This window comes from Ailuropoda melanoleuca, chromosome 5, assembly GCF_002007445.2.
Source record: "Ailuropoda melanoleuca isolate Jingjing chromosome 5, ASM200744v2, whole genome shotgun sequence".
Classification (NCBI taxonomy): Eukaryota; Metazoa; Chordata; class Mammalia; order Carnivora; family Ursidae; genus Ailuropoda; species Ailuropoda melanoleuca.
The window spans coordinates 94,100,040-94,119,883 of NC_048222.1; the positions used below are offsets into that span (position 1 = coordinate 94,100,040).

The following is a 19,844-nucleotide window of genomic DNA, read 5'->3' on the forward strand; positions in this document are numbered from 1 at the left end:
AGTATTTTTATCTCCATTTTATAAGTAAGGAAAACCAGCATTAGGTATGTTAGGCTACCTGCTCAAAGTTACAATTACACCAACAAGGAAATGGTAGGGCTGAGATTTGAACACAGATCTATTTAGCTAGGAACACTGAGCTTTAGTTAACAACTGCGTTAATAACAGGTATCTCAAATTTAAATTCCCATTTCTCTTTGGAGGCTTTCCATGACACAGTCCACCAGTTTTACTTAACTTCCTATGACGGCTGAACTTGTGTCCTGTATTCCACGTTTCAAATATCTTTCTAGTTATCTCCTGGGCATTGACTTTTTTACTTCAGTTAGATTGTAAGCTCCTTAAAATAAAAGACTATGTATTAGTCTTAAGTTTCTATGAAGGTCTGCTACTGTGGTGTGCATACAATACATTCTCAGTAAATAATTGTTAAAATCTTTAGCACCGTCCTTGGCACATCTGCATGCGTAATAAATGGTAACGAGGATTATTACTTATTATTGCTGGAGGCGCTGATGCATTGAACTAAAGTTCTAAAAGGAAACCATAAAATTCTGATCTCTGCTTCAATCCTATGAACTTATTGCTTATCTTCTTTATGATTTAGAATAATAGTTTCCCAGGCTAAGTTAGTTCATTTTAGTCCCATCTCACACTCTCTATGAAGTGGCGTCAACTACCATATAGATATCGCCATAACATCAACAGGCAGCAACGATTACGTCCACTATTACTGCTCTTTTTGAGAGTGCTTTGGAAAAACTCAAGGAATAGGTGTAGTAATTTTTTTGAGATGAATGGTTAATGTCCTTGCTATCTATTATGCAGCTTCGTTTAACTTTAATGAAGTTTACTAGAAGTGTCTGTTCAAGAACTCCTGGCTCAAGTTTCTTACGTACAGAGACTCGTACAATCAGCCATCTCCTCTGTCCTACAAGCCCTCCTTCGCATCTCCCCTTCAAGTAGAATTGGCCCGGGAAAGTCTAACCGCTTGATCCCACGCATGGGAGCTGTAGCTTGAGAAGGTAATGAAAACGGCGGGTTTAGGACCGCGCGAGGTCTGGTTTCCAAAGGCCCTGCCTCGCTCCCGGTGAGCGCAATCGCGTCACGTCACGTAGTACGCTCCCCCGGAAGTGCCGCTGTGTGAACGGCGGGGGCGTGTCTCCAAGCAGTTCGGCGTGTAGTTACCCGAGAAACGCGGGAAGTCGGGCCCAGGTGCAGTTAAAGCCCGCAGGGTTGTTCCGTCTTTTCCCTAGCGAGCCGCGAGCCTGTGTGAGGGCCCTGAACGTGAGCCTGACTGGGTCTCTGAATAGACGCCATGGAAGTAGTGGAGGCCGCCGCCGCTCAGCTGGAAACTCTCAAATTTAATGGCACCGGTTTGGGGGATGGCCAAGGTCAGGCGGCGCGGTCTCCGGGCTCTGTACCTGTCCCAGAGCCAGGGCCGTCACTGCAGTTGGATGAGGAGTCGCCGGACACCGGACAGGCCGCGGAAGCTCAGCCTGCAGAGGAGCAGCCGCCTGAATTCGCGCCGCAGTCAAGGCCAGAACCTCCACCCGGAGGGAGCTGCGTCACAGTCCCGGGCGCCTCAGAGCAGGCGGGGACCCCAGACTCTCTGGAGACCTCGGACTCGGATTCGGACTCGGACAGGTCGGGTGCTGGGGGTCTTGGAGCTGCGGGGGTAGCCGGGGTCGGGGACTGAGAGGGCGCCCGCGTGGGCCTGGGAGAGGGGAGAGGTAGCGAAGCTCGCGGCGCACGTGTTGACAAGTAGCTCGGACCGCCCATTTCTTGCCCTTCTGTGCAAATCGCGTTGCGAATCCGAGGTTAATAATCAGATCCCTCTTTCCTAAATCTGGTAATCTGAAAGGTCTAAAATATATAGATCGCAAAAACAAACAAAAAGACCAACCCCTGAGGATATTGGATTATTTCGATAACCACTCAATTTGGCGTGTCCTTTTGTGGTTATAACCTTCAATTTTGTGTCAGATCTTTTTAGGAAGAATCGGGTTTAGAGTGTGGCCTTGTTTTTTGAACCAGATGAATTAAGGACCAGTTAAAGGATTTTATACATTTCCAATTTGGGTCCTGATAATTTTGTAGAATCCCTGCAGGGAGCACGTGCCCATGAAATTAGCGAAACATTTGTTATTTAGCGTTGTTGTATGATCTGGGTAGGTTTTATAGACAGCACCCCCCTCCCCGTGTCTTTTAAATATGAAACCTGTGGTGAGAGCGGACTTAAGGTTGTAGGATGTTACTAAATCACGCTGAACGTTGTCTACGGGTATTTGAGTGTGTTATGTGGGAAACTGAATAGGTGAATAAAATATCCCTGTCCTACATCCTAGTGAGAAGGATGAAAAATAAAATTAAATACATCAGTACATAGATGAGCGGTGTTGAAAATTACAATGCAGGAACAATCAAGGCATGGAGAAAGTAATAGAAGAGCCCAGCCCTGTAAGACTGTGTAGCCATGTTAAAGTTTTAATTCTAAGTGTTAGTTAATATTCTAGTTAGTTAACATTTTAATAAGCTTTGCTCTGTAGAGAAGGAATTGAACTGGGTTCAAGAGTGAAAGCAGAGAAGCATGAGTGGAACAGGGCTTAGTGTAGAAAGAGTTGGAAAGATGTTGCATGAGTCCAGGATGCGACCATGGTTGTCTGGGTTAAGTGTTTTGAAGTCACTCTAATAGATGGGGTACTGGGCTAGACAAGGAGGCATCAGCTGGGTGGATGATGGTGCTGTTTAGTAAAATGGGGAGTAACCCATCTGGGGTGGCAGCTGGAGACCAGTAGGAGTGTTCAATTTGGACAGTTAATTTGAGATTTCTTTGACAGCTGATCGGAGATGTCAGGAAAGCAGTAGGATAATGAGTTTAAAGTTGAGAGGACAGTTCTGGACTGGAGATGTACATTTGAACATCAGATTACAGATAGGATTTACTCTTAACTTTTTATTATGGACATTTTCAAATTTGTTAAAAGTAGAGAGTAATATAATGAGTGCAAATGTACTCATCACCACACTTAAACAATTTTAAGTATTTTGCTAATCTTATCTAGTATTTCTAATGTTTTTTTGTTTTTTACCTGAGATTTTTAGAGCAAATCTCAAACAGTATGTCACCTTATCTATATGTTCTTTACATTTCTAACTGGTAAAGTACTTGTTATGTAACCACCATGTCATTATGAAACATAGTAGAATTAACCCTAATTCCTTAATATCACCTAATACCCAGTCCGTATTCATATTTCTCTAGTTGTCTTTTAACAGTTGGTTTGTTTGAATTAGAATTCAAACAAGATTCTCAAACAGTGCATTTGGATGTTATGTCTATTTAGTCTCTTTTAAGTGATTAAAAGGTATTCCATGCATGAGGGTGGAATACCATGGTAGCATACTGGATGCCAAAATATGAAAGTTTTTTGGGGAAGTTAAGTGGGAATCGTGTCAGATGTTGCTGAAAAGTTAAGATGACAGAAAGACGTCCACCGAACTTGACAACATGGAGATTGTTGGTGACCTTGTAAAGGAGTGGTGGTGATGGAAGCCAATTTGGGGTAAAGACTGAATGGAAAATAAAGGAGCAGAGAAGCATGTGTTAACACCTCTGTCAAGAAACTTTAAGGGGAAAAATGAGGCCATAGCTGGAGGAATTCAGCAGAGGTACTGTGGAATTTGATATGCTGATAGGAATGATCTGGGAGAGAGGGGAATATTCATAATATAGTAATAGAGGAAGGAGTTCGGTTGTGAATGGGATGCCCATTATCCCTGCAACAGAAGGAAGGACCATACTTGCCAGAACTAGTGCCTTTGTTTCAAGCACTTAATATCCATCTGAGAAGACATGTTTTTCAGTGAATTATGGATAGTATGAGACAGGCTGTACTAGACAGTTTGAAAAAAAAATCCTCTGAGAGATACAGAAAGAAGTAAATCTACTACTTTTGGTGGATAGGGGATGACTTCAGAGGAGATAATATTTGAGTTGAGCTTATAAAGAGGAATGGGACTTTCTGCCCTGGGGACATTCCAGTCAAAGGAAATAGCACAAATAATGGCATGAGGTAGTGAAAGTACAAAGGGAATTGGGACGTTTTATATGCTTCTGTGCTAGATGTGGCAGAAGATGGGATTGTGAAGGTTGTCAGGAACCTGATTGCTAAGGGCTCTGAGATGGCCTTTGTCTTGTACACATTATAGATTTATAGAGAAACATTTAAAGCTTTTCTCTATGTTTAATGTTTTCTTAATAAAAAATGGAAAGGACGGTACAAACACATAATAGCCATCACCTTGCTTTAACACTTACCAACATTTCAGAACTTAGTTTCACGTATGTGTGTTATTGAGCCCTTTTAAAGTCATTTGTAGATATTATGAACTTTGTCCCTAAATGTTTCAGCATGCATTCTCTAAGAGGATATTCTTTTATGTAATCACAGTTATCACACATAACAAAACTGATAATTCCTTCATATCTAATGTCCAATTGTGGATTTTTTTTTTTAAGCAAGCGTGTGAACTGTTAGGATGGAAGGTCATGAGAGGATGAAGGTAACAGCAGTAGGAGGAAGGGTTGATTGTTGTGGGAAGAGACTACGAGTATTGACGTCAGTCGTACAATTACTACAGAAAAATAGGTGAGAAATGATCTTCTCTAAATAGGGTCATAGTAACAGTGGAAATGGGATTGAGAAATGGAATAGGAGTTTGCCATTTGAAGGTAGGATTTTATCATTGACTGTGATAGGGCATTGACTCAGAATGATTCCAGGGTTTCTACGTATAGTGACTGGATTGAAGACTAAGCAATGAAATAAAATAGAGGCTCAAGGAAAGAAGCAGGTTCAGTAAGGAGAATGTGGGGTGTTTTTTGTTTGTTTGTTTGTTTTGTGTTTATGTGGGTGTGTGTGTGTGTGTGTGTGTGTGTGTGTGTGTGTGTGTTTTCCAGTTGCTAGAATGAGGTAAATGTAGGTTATTCATACAGAGGTGGCCAGTATGCAGCTGGAGATCAGGAGTGGAGCCTAGAAGTTACCAATATTAAGGCTGATGATTTAGGAGTTATTTATACATGGGTGATGATTGAAATCATTTGAGTGAATGACTTTATCCATGGGAAGAGGACAGAGAGAAGAGAAAATGAGGGTGGAACTTTTAAAAACAGCTCATAAAGTGGGCTGAGGGAGAAAGCCAGCAAACAAAATTTAAACTAAGAGGAGGATTACTGGTAGCAATTGCTGTGGGAGCCAAGGGCTAAGGGAGTTTTAGAGTAGAGTGGTCAACATGGTTGGTAACTTTCAGGAGTTTCCAAGTTGTATGAAGACTGAGAACATTTTATTGGCAAGTAGATGATCTGGTTATTGATGACTAATAAGAAAGGTGCCTTAGTCCAAAGCTCTCTTTTGTCAGTGATTTGCCACATGCTTAATTATATTAAGACCAGTGTGTGATATGTGAGACTATTATAATAATAGGGTTTGGGTTATCGCAGGGGTTTTGAAAATGTTATCAATGAATTAAAGACAACTTTCCAAATACCATAGTCAACTTCGAAATGTTACCTTTTGAATTATATCGGCAACAGTAAATACATAGTAGATATTTCCTAGTTGAAAAATTATAATCTGATACCATTATGATAATGCTTTACTAAGTTTTTGGCTTTTTCTTCCCTGCAGTGAAACGGATTCAGATAGTTCAAGCTCCTCCTCATCATCTTCCTCGTCATCTTCCTCTTGTATATCGCTTCCTCCACTGCTGTCCGATGGAGAAGATGATTTACAAACCGAGAAGGAAAGTAAGAATTTTCCTCTTAAAACAAAAGATGAGTTACTCCTTAATGTAAGTACTTAGATTTGTTACTAAACCGAATTTGAATGTTATAAAATATGTTATGATACTAATATTGATCTCATTTGGCCTGTATCTAGCTCTGTAAATTTGGAGACTTCTTAGCCTCTTATTGGGCATACTTTTGCTATGCCTTGGTTTTTTTAAATAAAATTAAGATTGATCTGGTTGCTAAGGTTTCTAAGGTTGCTTCTAACTCTAATATTTGATAATTGTTCTTGATGGGCATCAACGTTAGCTTGCTATTTTTTTTTTTTTAATCTTTCCTACGAAGATTTCTTATGTAGATGTACAACCTTGGTTTTTGTTTTTTTTGTTTGGTTTTTTTTTTTGTCCACGAGTAAGAAAATTTTGCTCAGCAGTAATTGAAATCTTTTTAGTTGATTGCATTTAAGAGAAGTAGAAAGTAAAATTAGATGGGTTGAGTTTCTTAGGACTCCTATTACTTGAAGTTTTGGGAGCATTTTTGTTGCAGATGGAGAAAACTTGTTTGTTATAGGATAGTATTTATTGGCACTTGACAGGTTTGGTTTGTAAAGTTGACTCTTATGTGGTTATTTTCTTTTCTTCCTTCCATCCTAGAAGGATGATGGTAGTTTGGTTGAAACCTCATGATCCGGGGCGCCTGGGTGGCTCAGTCATTAAGTGTCTGCCTTCGGCTCAGGGCGTGATCCCAGAGTCCTGGGATCGAGCCCCACATCAGGCTCCTCCGCTGGGAGCCTGCTTCTTCCTCTCCCACTCCCCCTGCTTGTGTGCCCTTTCTTGCTGGCTGTCTATCTCTATCAAATGGATAAATAAAATCTTCAAAAAAAAGAAGAAAAAAGAAACCTCATGATCCAAGAGGAACATCTCCATGGAATTTCAGAATATAGGCTGTATTGCCACATTTTTACTCTCCCTACACCCACATGTACTTTATAGTTACTACTAATGCTTTTTAAAAAGCTAATTACATTTATTATGTAATACCTAAATCAATGAAAGAGTTTAATGCAAGGTTTGAAAACATTTTAAAAGTCTCAAGGTAATTGGGCACCTTTTCATGCCTGAATTCTACCAATATTATTTCTTTTTCTCTACTTGTAATGAGAAATTTCCTATCTCACTTCTGCTTTATGTATTGAAAACCCTTAGGGCTTTTATGCAGCTTCACATCAGTGGTTCTTGTTTTCATACTACAGATACTGCTATCCCTTACTGGTCTTTTTATGCAAAGGCTTTCCCAACTTATGACTATTTTGTGAAAGTACTGGGAGACTTCTTTGGTCTTTCTCTTGTATCTTGGTCACCTTTCTACTCAGATTTTCTCAGAGTATAAAAATCAACAAATAAAGGACCACAGTACTTTTTATATGTGTCATTTTCTTATTTATCTTACTTGACCTGAAATTCTTACTTTGTGACTCTCTTGAAATTTAATGCAAAATCTTAGTCTATATGTTTAAGTATTTTTCTTAGTAGAGTGCTCATATTTTCCTCAGAAAACTAAAAGGGCCCATGTTCACACCGAGGCCAGGGACCACATTCTGAAGGGCTGAGTTCATATCTGATCTTTGTAGTTCCCGTAGTTTCCAGTAGAGTGCTTGATGGATAATAGGTTGTCAGTCAACAGTAATATATGATTATAGAATGAACGAGAGAACAATAGGTATCCTACATTCATTCATTCTTAAATTGTTATAGCACACCGGCCATATAGTAGGTGCTGTAAACAAGTCCTCCAGTTTCTGCTCTCATGTATGCCCGATGGAGAGAGGCAGACAGTAAATAAACGGAGACAAGTATAATTTTGGAAGTGCTATTGAATTGTGAGAGTGTATGTTTGGCTCATATCAGAAAATTACATTTTTGCTGGAAAGGTATGTCAGCTTTTGAACCTTGAACCGTGCAATCTGTTCCTTTTTATGCCAATTCCAGGGGATCTTTGGGAAGGATGGAAGAAGCAATTATAGTTTTTATTTTTCAGCTTTGGATTCTTGAGTAGCTGTTCACTTTATATTTACATGACTAGGAAGTCAACTTATTGGACGTTCCTAGTCCTTGAGACCACTGCTACTAGAGTTAAGTAGAGGAATGAGTTCCCTGGATTGCCATAATCTTTGACTTAGGGCCATGAAAGAGTATATTAGGACTCCTTCAGAACTTCAACTCTGAAGTTAAGGGAAGAGAATGACTTGGTCCTGAAGACCAGGATGGTATGGCTACATGTACTCAGTATCTTTAGGACTCTGCTTCTTTCTTGCTTAGTGGGTTTTTCTCCATGGGGCTGGCAGTTTGGCCATTGGTATTCCTATATGAAAGTCATGGGGAGGACTTGTACTGGTTTACCTGGGGCCTAGTACACAGCCCTAAACACATCACTGAGGCTAGTGGAATGTGTATTTGGATTGCTTGGGCATGAGTCACATAGTCACTCCCATTTGTGTGGGAGGGTATGTAGGAAAGTGAGTGCTTTAGAGAAAGCACATGGGCAAGTGTGAGGGCGGGAACATGTAAAAACCAGTTGACAGAAAGGGAGTGTGAATGTGTGTGTATTTTGAGGAGCTTGAGGGTTGGGTGGGCGATACCAACCCCATGCAAACCGCCAGGAATGGGTTCTCTGTCATAAGAAAGTAAGTCTTCTATCCATTTCAGAAAGGGATGCTGTTTAGTCGGTAATAATAGTCATCTTGTATAGAGTACAAAGAAATACTTGGAAAGCGTTATCACATGTGACTTATGTTAGACTCTTGTGGTTGTGAGCAAAAAAGACTCTCCACTTACCTCAAAAGAAGGGGGATACGTTGTAAACTTATTTGGTTAGGAAAACCATTGGGAACTAAGGCAGCTCTTGAGGATAGCCATGCTGTTTCTTTTATATGCCTCTTGGATATTCTCATAGTTCTCTGAGTGTCATTTTATTCTTTCTTTATTCACTGACTTCTTCAGTTTACCTATAGATTAATCTTTTTTTAATTTTAGCTGGCATGTAGATTATGTGACCCTGGCTCTAAATACAGTGTCTTCTACTTTGATCTTCCCCTTGAACCAGCCAATTAGTGCTGTATTTCTTTGCTGACTTTTGGGACAAACCTATTACTTTTTAGTTTAGTTTGTGTGTGTATGTGTGTTTGTGGGTGTGTACGTGTATTTTGAAAATGACAATCGACTTTCCTGGGAACTGTCCCCTCTTGTTAAAACCAGCTCTAGCCAGTGTCAAATGTACCATTTTGTTCAGGTCGTACTGGTATATCCTCTTATCAGGGATTGTGCATGGAGCGTTTGGTCTGTGTATTCTATTTAATTTCCTAATGAAATGCTGAGGAAAATTAATGAACCATTCTATCCAGGTTGTCTTTGCTAAAAGGTATACATAAATTAAAATGGGCCAAGCCGTTCTATCAATTTCAGAGTTTGTGCTGGATCTTTAGAGATCTCTGGAACGTAGACATGCCCATTTTAACGCAGTTTTATGTCCACTATATAAATTATCTCATATTCTGGGCTGTTTTCTCTTGCCATTCAGGCATGCGGAGCTTAAGTTTTACCTCCAATTGGTCTGTTTGTCAAACAGGAATGTCACCTCCCTGGATCTAGCTTTTTAAATCTTTTCCATTGTTGGGAAGTTAGATCCTGGTGATCTAACTGCTAACTATTTCAGATCTTTAATGGTAAGTATATGGGAGCTACGGCGAAGTAACCTCAAGATTGTTCTTTTAGAATTAAACCTTAGAGAGTAGCAACAATCCCTTGGGATGACAGGATATGGTTATATCTTGATTTAGAAAAAGGGATGAGGAGAAGAGAAAAAAAGGGAGTGGTTAGCTATAGAGGCATTGAAAAGGAGAGTAGTCTTAGTTGGCTCTTTTTATAATGTCACAGTTATGTAATATATGCTGTTAAATTTAACCAAGTGGAATTATTCTTTTGATCATAAACTCCTCTTTAATGCTGAGAAGGTTTATATATAACCTACACAGTAAATGTAAAGTGGCATACGTATTTCGGCTTTGAAACTACATTAAACCACATACGTTTTATTCGGTGCTTTCAGTGAATTGGAAAATTAGGTCATTTTTGAAAAATTTTCTCAGCAATTTATGCCCTGAATTGTTTATTTAAATAAATCAGGCATAATTAAAAATTCAGAATCATAAACACATTTATGGGATTGTGACATTTCAGAACTTTTTTTAGAAATGAATTTTGTAAATTAATGCCTATTATTTTCTCTTCTGAAAACCTGAAAGGTTTTACATAACATTTAAAAGTTATGGTTACAGTGCTTATGGGGACACAAAATGGATAATACTGCAGTAGGCATATTAGTGTGTATTTATTATACACATAATATAGCATGACTAAGAAAAAAGGTAATGCTTGTATGCAGTTCTTGGTACCTTCATAATTTGGAGACTGCCTATATTATAATGTAAAACAAATGCATTTTGTAGTTAGGTTGAGTATATTATATTTTCTTTAGGGTTTTGGCAGTGCAGACACATATCGTAAAACATCCTAACATGAGGATATGGAAATATCTGGGCCACCTCAAGTGGTCAGAAGTTACAGCGGATTATTTCATACTTTTTGATCTCCTGCCGTCCATGAAATTACAGTGCCCCATGGCCTTCACTTAGTAATCATTGACTGAATATGTTGGTTTCAAGGCATAGCTTACTTTATAAGTTTTGCCCTAAATGCAGGCCTTTTTCAACTTCAGCATTTTATGACTCTAAATGTATTTGAAATTATTACACTTTATCATAGAATACTGATGACACTTTTTAACATTCTTTTCAAAATGATATTTAAGAAATGGCTCTATGTACTTGAGAGGAGATATTTTTAAATTAGTATTTGGTGCTCTTTAAAAATAGTGCTCAGATTTTTTAAAAAATTAAAGTTTTGTGCTTCATTATACAAAGTTATTTTAGTAAAGCTTATAGCAAACAGAAATGATCCGTAAACTTCAGATAGTGTTTTATTTAGTTAAGTAAGGATGTATGTTTGCTGTGTGTGTGTGTATACCGTATATATGTGGTTATTACACAGAAGCATTCCATTTATTAGATTCCCCCATTCCTCAGTAGATTTTAATAAGTTCTGGTTACTTTAGAGGATAAAGACAGATGTGTGTTAAAAGGGAATCTAGCTAGAGAGTGAGCGTACACACTTTTGCTAAAAGCAAAGTGACACTAGGAAGTTAAGGATTGAATGTGAGATGAACGGTACTGGACATACAAAGTTGTAGGATTGAGTGGAGGAGGAGATAACTTAAAGTGCAGTGGTCAAGGAGGTCATCCTGGATTTGCAAGATGGATAGGATAGGTATGGAAAGGTGACAGGTGAGGAGAATATGAACTTTCCCACTGATTAGATAGAGTCTGTTGCATGACAGTTGTATTCCCAGTGTTGGTTACCTAGAAGGGGATCAGGGAGTGTTTCTTTGTTCATTCATTTATCATCCATATACCTGAAGTTGTCACTTTTAAAATGGTCACTTGTTCATTTTGAAATTTGGCTCTAATAATTGTTGACATTTTACAATTACTTGGCAGTGCTTTTATTTTTGTGATGTATAAAGTCAGTGTCTTAGATTTGATGAAATAAAGACTTCTTGGGTAACATAAAAGATAATGCTTCGAATTATACTGTTGAAGGTTTTTTCGTATTGAGATGGATTACAATTTTATGTGAGTCAACTTTTGAAGATATTCTTATGAACTTTGTTTTTGACAGTTTTAGAGAAAAACAGGGCAAGAACATAATATTTATTTAAAAAGAAAAATATAGGGGCACCTGGGTGGCACAGAGGTTAAGCGTCTGCCTTCGGCTCAGGGCGTGATCCTGGCGTTGTGGGATTGAGCCCCACATCAGGCTCCTCTGCTATGAGCCTGCTTCTTCCTTTCCCACTCCCCCTGCTTGTATTCCCTCTCTCGCTGGCTGTCTCTATCTCTGTCAAATAAATAAATAAAATCTTTAAAAAAAATATAAAGGCACTGCAAAGAAGTGTTGGTTTTCATTTTTTTAGGTGAAAATATTTAATGGGCTAGTCTCAATCTTAAGTTTAGTGTCATACACAGCAGGGTAATTAGTAAGGGCAATTAATGTGTATTGAGTTCCATGGAACATTGTAAAAGTACTTTTGCTAAGTTGATGAATTAGACTAAATGTTATATGTGGCCTTAGTTACCACACAGTGTACAGACCTAATCCATTCTTTTTTCCAATATGTTTTACCAGCTATAGGGAAAAAAAAAGTTTCCAATCATGGCTTTCAGTACTCCAGGGATTGGATCCTACTTTCCAACCATATCTGAAAAGTGAAGGCTCACCTAATAGCATCAGGTAATTGGCTGCCACATGCATGTCCTCTATTCTTGGGTAATACAAGGAGAGTGGTCAGATAATTTTATTCCACTTTCCTTACTTTTAAAAATTCTTCCCAGTCTAGCACCAGAAGGGATTAGTGGCCATTTGGAATGTTTGATTCCTTTTCCATTACCCCCTGCTGCCTTTTTTCTAGGTTTGTGAGTGAAAACCCAAGTCAAGGTTCTTAGATAATTTTGTCTCAGAAAATCATAAATTACTGACTTTTTTTTCTTGCTCAGTAATAAGTCTTCAAAGAGCTAGAGAATGCAAGGTCATGGTAATGTACAGGTGTCATCTTCTTAGAGGGCCATTTTTGACCCATTAGTTCCTTCCAGTTTTGCACTAGAAGTCTTAGACATCCATTTTTTTTTTTTTAAAGATTTTATTTATTTATTCAACAGAGATAGAGACAGCCAGCGAGAGAGGGAACACAAGGGGGGGAGTGGGAGAGGAAGAAGCAGGCTCACAGCAGAAGAGCCTGATGTGGGGCTCGATCCCACAACGCAGGGATCACGCCCTGAGCCGAAGGCAGACGCCCAACCGCGGTGCCACCCAGGCGCCCCTAGACATCCATTTTTTAACTAGTGTGTCTGTAGTTTAATTTTTTAATAGGGGAGATTTTTAATGTTATGTGGTACTCATTTGAATGTTTTGCTTAACTGAACAACCTTGTAGGCCATACCAGGTGTTCAGGAATCAGAATATAATAATATTCTTGTAATACAAACAATAATTGTTCTTTCATGAATATTTCAGAAGTATAGGTAGGACCATGCTCTTTAATGCTGTAGTTAAGGGTATCTGTTATCCGGAATTGTGTTTGAGGCTGGTATATAATTTCTATCTTAATGTGCTGTCGTTTTGATTACATGCAGTTGAACGTTTTTTAAATTGTATTAGCCATTTGCATGAAATATTCAGAACTTTTGCTCAATTTTCTCACTATTTAGAGATAAGAAAACTGATTCCGAGAAAGAAAGTGATTTGCCTAAGGTAGTATTTAAGTGGGGGAGAGCAGATTCAGAACTAGTAACAGGTAGATTGCAGTCTGGGGTATTTTTAGTACTTGTGTGTAGACATGCATACATAGCAACATTAGAATTTGATCATTTGAACTTCCTTGATTATTTGGTTTCTGAATAGTGTAGCGCATTTTGTCATGGTGATAGATGATTCTATCGTAATGTAAGCTTCCTTAAATTGCATATGCTTGGACCATATTGTCTTTTAATAGAGCCTTTGACTTGGAACTGTAGATTGTAGGAAATACATGATTGAATTTCTTTAGTATGGTGAATTTTAGTAGTTCATTTGCCAAATGGTGGTATTATGTATCTGGGGATTTTTATTTCCTTGTGGCCTTTTCTTTTGCTAATGATGTGAAGTATTTTTCTTCCCTTCCGTGTCTATTCTTTGTTATTACGAATAACATTTATTTTGAGCCAGTAAGCATAATTTTAACTTTATTTAAATGATAGCATGGATATTTATCTCTAGTTGTAGATACTATACACCCAAGACATAATTTGAGGGAAGTAACCGTAGCAAAAGTAGAGATTTATCACAGATCGTTTCCCAGGTAAAGTATTCAGGTTATCATTAAGACTTCATAGCAGGGGTGCCTGGGTGGCTCAGTCGTTAGGCCTCTGCCTTCAGCTCAGGGCGTGGTCCCAGCATTCTGGGATCAAGCCCGACATCAGGCTCCTCCCCTGGGAGCCTGCTTCTTCCTCTCCTACTCCTCCTGCTTGTGTTCCCTCTCTCGCTGGCTGTCTCTCTCTCTGTCAAAGAAAGAAAGAAGGAAAGAGAGAAAGAGAGAGAAAGAAAGAAAGAAAAGAAAGAGAAAGAAAGAAAAGAAAGACAGACTTTATAGCAATATGGTGTATGCTGTTATAATGTGGCCTTAAAATTATATTTGTATTAATGGCAAAAAATAGAGTGATGCTATTAATACCAGGGTATATGTTTTGTAATGGAGGGCTTTTTGGATGTATGAAAACATAAAGCAGTGCTGTTCAGTAGAGCTTCTTGGGGTGATGAAAATGCTCTATATCCACGCTGTGTTACTACTGTAGCAGTTGAGCATTTGAAGTATGGCTAGTCCAACCAAAGACTGTGTTTTAAATTTTACTTAATTTTAGTTAATTAAATTGAAATAATCAAATATAGTTAGTGTCTGGTATTGGTTAAGCAGAATAAAAGGAGCCTTTCTTACCCACTTATCCATCTTTCCATGAGGGTTGTAGGGTAATCCAGGCTCATACTTTAATCTTCCTTACCTGCAGTAAGTAGCCTTCTTATCTTTATTTTCAGTACATTTGGATTTTGCTTATATGGTGGAGAAGGTCTTTCTATCCCAGGTTTCCCTCATCACCTCTACCTTTAGTTTTTTAGTTTATCGGCATGCCTTTTACTTATAATTCTTTATATCCTATGTGTCCAGTCAAGAGTGGTAATGTTCTTCAATATGTGTTCTGGCTACTGTTTTTTTCCTAATTTAAGTTTGTGTGTCTTCTCTCTTTGCTGTGACATCAGCACATCCTTTCCCCACTCATGGAAAAGTAAAGTGATTTTATTTCTTGAAAGGAGATTATGCGACTGAGCAGATTTATTCGTTATCATACTGGGAACAGCTGCTGAACAGCTGCTGTGTTATCAAGGAGCCAGGTGTTAATCTAATAATTGTAAAAATGTTTGCTGCTGCAAACCTAAGGTATCTATGCATTAGTCCTGGGCAGTGAAGCTTGCTTAGAAGCCTGCCTTTTTAACTTTAATTCCTTGAGGATTCTCTTGAATTCTGGGAATTATATTTTCATTATCTGATTTTGCTCTGATTGAAAAAGACTGATCTCTTCTCAGAATTTTAACTCAGACTGATAAGTCATTTCATTTAATAAATATATGTTAAGCACCTACTAAGTGCTAGTCATTCTGAGTGCTATGGCAATGAGCAGTGAGCAAGGCTGACCAAGTCCTGCTTATTGTTGGAGTTATTGTCTAGTTAGGGAAATGGACTTTAAGCAAGAAAACACAGAGGATGTTAGACAGTAATCTGTTGACAAAAAAGAAAATTAGCAGGATACTTTAATAAAGACTAACTAGGCTTGGTGGAGGTCAGTACTTCAGATTTCATAGTTAGGGAAGAGAAAATAACATTTGACATCCAAATATCAAGACAAGATCATATACTGCCCAACCTGACGTAGCAGTCCAAGGAACTTTCCTTTTAACCTTCTAAAGTTCTGCCTCTTCGAGCCTGACAGAAATCTTTATGGAAAGCCCATGGAAAGCATGCTTGTTTAAAAGGGACAAATATATCTCTTCTTTGATCCAACCCCCAAAATGTCTGCCATTTCCAAAGCAAACATACTGCTTGACATAATTGCACTTTCAAAGGTAAGTTCCGTAATAGACTTTTGATCTGGAATTGTACTAGACTGATTTCATTTATTTCTTATAAGTTTTATGTACAGTATTTAGTTCTTTATATACCTTTTATGTTCTGCAGAGTATTTGGGATGGAAATTTCATGCACATCACTTTTATAGGTAGGTCTGTTACTATCAAGAGGCAATTTAATGCCTTCATTGGTGTTTTGTTTTGTTTTGTTAGAAATGCTCAGCAAACTGTATGTACAATCCTATGTTATAAGGTACTGGGATCACTGAACTGGAATTAGAGGTACGGTCGTGGTCACAGATAACAGTATCTGTTTTTTTCTCTAAGTTTAGTTCTATATGAGACAGAAATCCTCCCCATTTGTAGGCAATTTTGTCGTGTAAATACATAGGTTGGAAACAGGAAAACAGGAATTAAGGAAGCCTGACAGACTCTGCTTTTGACCACAAGAGTAGGTCCCTGCATCACTACAGATATTCTGGCTTTCTATACCTTCCTCTGTCTTCCTCATTGCTAGATGTGTCTCATAGACATCCTTAGAAGAGGAGAACATCAGGATTTCATTAGACCCTGGAGCTGACCTGTTCAACTTATAGTAAATTATGTTATAATGATCTCAAAAGATGATGAAAAGGCATTAGATGAAATTCAACAGTCTGATTTTAAAAAACACACAAATAGGAGCACAAGTAGAGATAGACGGTCATTTTTAAAACCTTTTTAAAAAGAAATTTCAGTCAAGAAACATCATTACGTTTAACATTTGAAACTTTTCTAATAAATAGTCGTACATCGTGCCCACTATCATTACAGTTTCTTGACACTTGATATTCTGGACATACCAACCAATAGTATTTGAAAAGTGAAAATATGATATAATAATATTGAAAAGGAGGAGGAGGACTTATTTTTTGGAAGTATACAAGAAAGTCATTAGACATAAATTTCAGCATGATGTTTTCTTGTGTTCAAATGATAGGCTCTAAAGGATGCATTTATAATAGCAATAAAAGATAATAAGTAACAAAGAATTTATAATAGCAAATAAGGTATGAGATGGCTTCAAATAAACCTAAGGACTATTTGCGACCTAAGACAATCTAATTAAGTGTGATTTTAATCAATACTTACAAGACTAATATGATATGACAGAATGGTTTTAAAGTTGTCTAGTGAAGTAAACATGAGAATAGTTATTAGAAAAATTCCAGGGGGAAAATATGGATGGAATGCATAGAGGAACTAGCCTTATTCCAAAATATTAAACATGTAATGAAAGGCACAGTTGTTGAAATAGTTTAGTACTGACACTGAAATAGATTAGTAGACCTGAATGGAGATTTCAGTAAAAAACCCAAATATATAAGTACATTTAGTATGTGTTAAAATTTATTTTTCATATCAGTAGGGGAAAAAAGGGATTATTCTATAACACGTGGGAATAATTGGCCAGTAATATGGATAAAGATAGAGCCAATCTGTGCCTTGTTTTTAAACAAGAATAAAATTACGAATGGTCCAAATATGCAAGTATTAAAAATGAAATTGGAGAAGCAGTGGAGATATGAATGAATTTAAAAAGTGATTTTGTTATAGGGAAGATCTTTCTCTCTGTGACATAAGTCTCAAAAGCCAAAAAAAAACAAAAAAAAAGCTTGTTATATTTAAGTACATAAAAATTAAAATGCTGAAGTTCATTAAGCAACTTAAATACTAAAAACCATTCTGGGAGGAAAGGGAGTGGATATTTTCTTCATATTTGGTAAAGGGCAAATGTTCTTTAACCTAAAGTTCTCTTACAAATTAATACAAAGATAAACCCTCTGAAAGAAAAATGTGTAAAATATACAAATGATTCATAAACACAATTGGATATCCAGGAAACATGCAAGGACGCACAGTCTTCCTGATTAATGAAGAAGTTAAAATAAAAGCAAGATGTTATTTTATATTGTAGACCTACCACACTGGCAAAGATTTAAAGTTTGCTTCTCAGTGATGGCATGAATGTGAGAAAACCTCTCATCATTTGTGGAATTGTTAATTGACAGAACCTTTTGGAAAAGAAACCTGATTGTATCTGTCAAAATTAAAACTGTTTGTATCTTTGGATCTAGCAGTTCCACTTTACAGGGATTTATCACAGGAGTTACCCGAAGGTGTAGGTGAACGATGGTTCATTTTATCATTGTGTGTAATGACAAAAGTTAAAGAGACATGTTTTATCAGGTGACTGGTGTTAAGTTACAGTCTATACAGTGATACACTGTTAGATTGTTTGAAAAATAGATGTTTATGTTTTGGTGTAGAAAAGTGTACAAAATACAATCGGTAAAAAGGATAGCTTGCATTATAATGTGGATATAAGTAAAGCATTTACAATTAGAAATGTAAAGTTTAAATCTGCTTGGTAAATGTATTTTAAAGATAAACTTAACAGCTGTCTATGGAGAAGGATTGGGGGGTTGAAAGTAATAAGATAGGGAAATTTTTGCTTTTTACTCTGAGTCCTTCTGTACTGCTAATTTTTTCCTTTTTTAAAAAACAGGAGTATTTTATATTTTAAAGTTAAAAGAAATCAAAACAGAATCTGAGTTTAGATCTTTACCAAAACATAATTAATATCATGTGGACCTTTATTCCTCTTAATAGAAAATACAAAACAGGAGCTTTTAATTCTGTGGCCAAATAATATTTATTTATTTATTTGAGAATAACATTGATTTTGCGTTCTAAGTGTTCATGATATTTGGTTTACCCTCCTCCTCAGTTCAGTGGTTTTCCCAAAAGATCTAACAGCACTTTCTCTCTGGAGACTTCCTTTTTCTTTGTTCTACCTACATGATCCTGACTTTATTTAACCAGTGGGCTTTATCTCAGTCCAAAAGTAGGGAAAGTTTTTCCTCTACATTTTTTAAAAAATTTTATTTATTTATTAATTTTTAAAATTTTAATAATTAACATACAATGTATTATTTGTTTCAGGGGCATATGTCTGTGATTCATTAGTCTTACACAATACACAGCGCTCACCAAAACACATACCCTCCCCAGTGTCCATCACCCAGCCACTCTATCCCTCCCACCTCCCCTCCACTCCAGCAACCCTCAGTTTGTTTCCTAAGATTAAGAGTGGTTTGTCTCCCTCTCTGGTTTCATCTTTTTTCATTTTTTCCTCTATTCCCCTATGATCATCTGCCTTGTTCTCAAATTCTACATATCAGTGAGATCATATGATAATTGTCTTTCTCTGATTGACTTATTTCATTTAGCATAATACCCTCTGGTTCCATCCACATTGTTGCAAATGGCAAGATTTTATTTTTTGATGGCTGCATAATATTCCATTGTATATATATATACCACATCTTCTTTATCCATTCATCTGTTGAAGAACATCTGGGCTCTTTCCATAGTTTGGCTGTGGTGGACATTGCTGCTATAAACATTGGGGTTCAGGTGCCTCTTCGGATCACTACATTTGTATCTTTGGGGTAAACACCCAGTAGTGCAATTGCTGGGTCATAGGGTGGCTATATTTTCAACTTTTTGAAGATCCTCCATACTGTTTTCCAGAGTTGCTGCACCAGCTTACATTCCCACCAACAGTGTAGGAGGGTTCCCCTTTCTCTGCATCCTCACCAACATCTGTCATTTCCTGACTTGTTAATTTTAGCCATTCTGCCTGGTGTGAGGTGATGTCTTATTATGGTTTTGATTTGTTTTTCCCTGATGCTGAGTGATGTTGACCACTTTTTCATTTGTCTGTTGACCGTTTGGATGTCTTCTTTGCAGAAATGTCTGTTCATGTCTTCTGCCCATTTCTTGATTGGATTATTTGGGTTTCGGATGTTGAGTTTGTTAAGTTTTTTATAGATTTTGGATACTACCAAATATAGTATCCCTTTATTTGATAAATATACTACCCCTTTATTTGATAAGTCATTTGCAAATATCTTCTCCCATTCTGTCGGTTGTCTTTTGGTTTTGTTGACTGTTTCCTTTGCAGTGCAAAAGCTTTTTATCTTGATGAAGTCCCAGTAATTCATTATTGCCCTTACTTCCCTTGCCTTTGGTGATGTGTCTAAGAAGTTGCTGTGGTCGAGGTCACAGAGATTGTTGCCTGTTTTCTCCTCAAGGATTTTGACGGATTCCTGTCTTGCATTTAGGTCTTTCATGCATTTTGAGTCTATTTTTGTTTATGGTGTAAGGAATTTTTCTGCATATGGCCG

At 37.5% G+C, this 19,844-nt stretch overlaps 1 protein-coding gene across 1 annotated transcript in view; it reads left to right on the forward strand.

Annotated features, from left to right (window-relative positions):
* Positions 1–1,123: 1,123 nt before the first annotated feature.
* The window catches only part of NAF1 (nuclear assembly factor 1 ribonucleoprotein), a 46,683-nt gene continuing 27,962 nt past the window's right edge, over positions 1,124–19,844 (forward strand). Inside the window, exons 1-2 of the mRNA XM_002927543.4 lie at positions 1,124–1,647; positions 5,691–5,853. Coding sequence (XP_002927589.1) covers positions 1,319–1,647; positions 5,691–5,853 — 492 coding nt within the window. The 5' untranslated portion in view covers positions 1,124–1,318. The remainder of the gene's footprint in view (positions 1,648–5,690; positions 5,854–19,844) is intronic.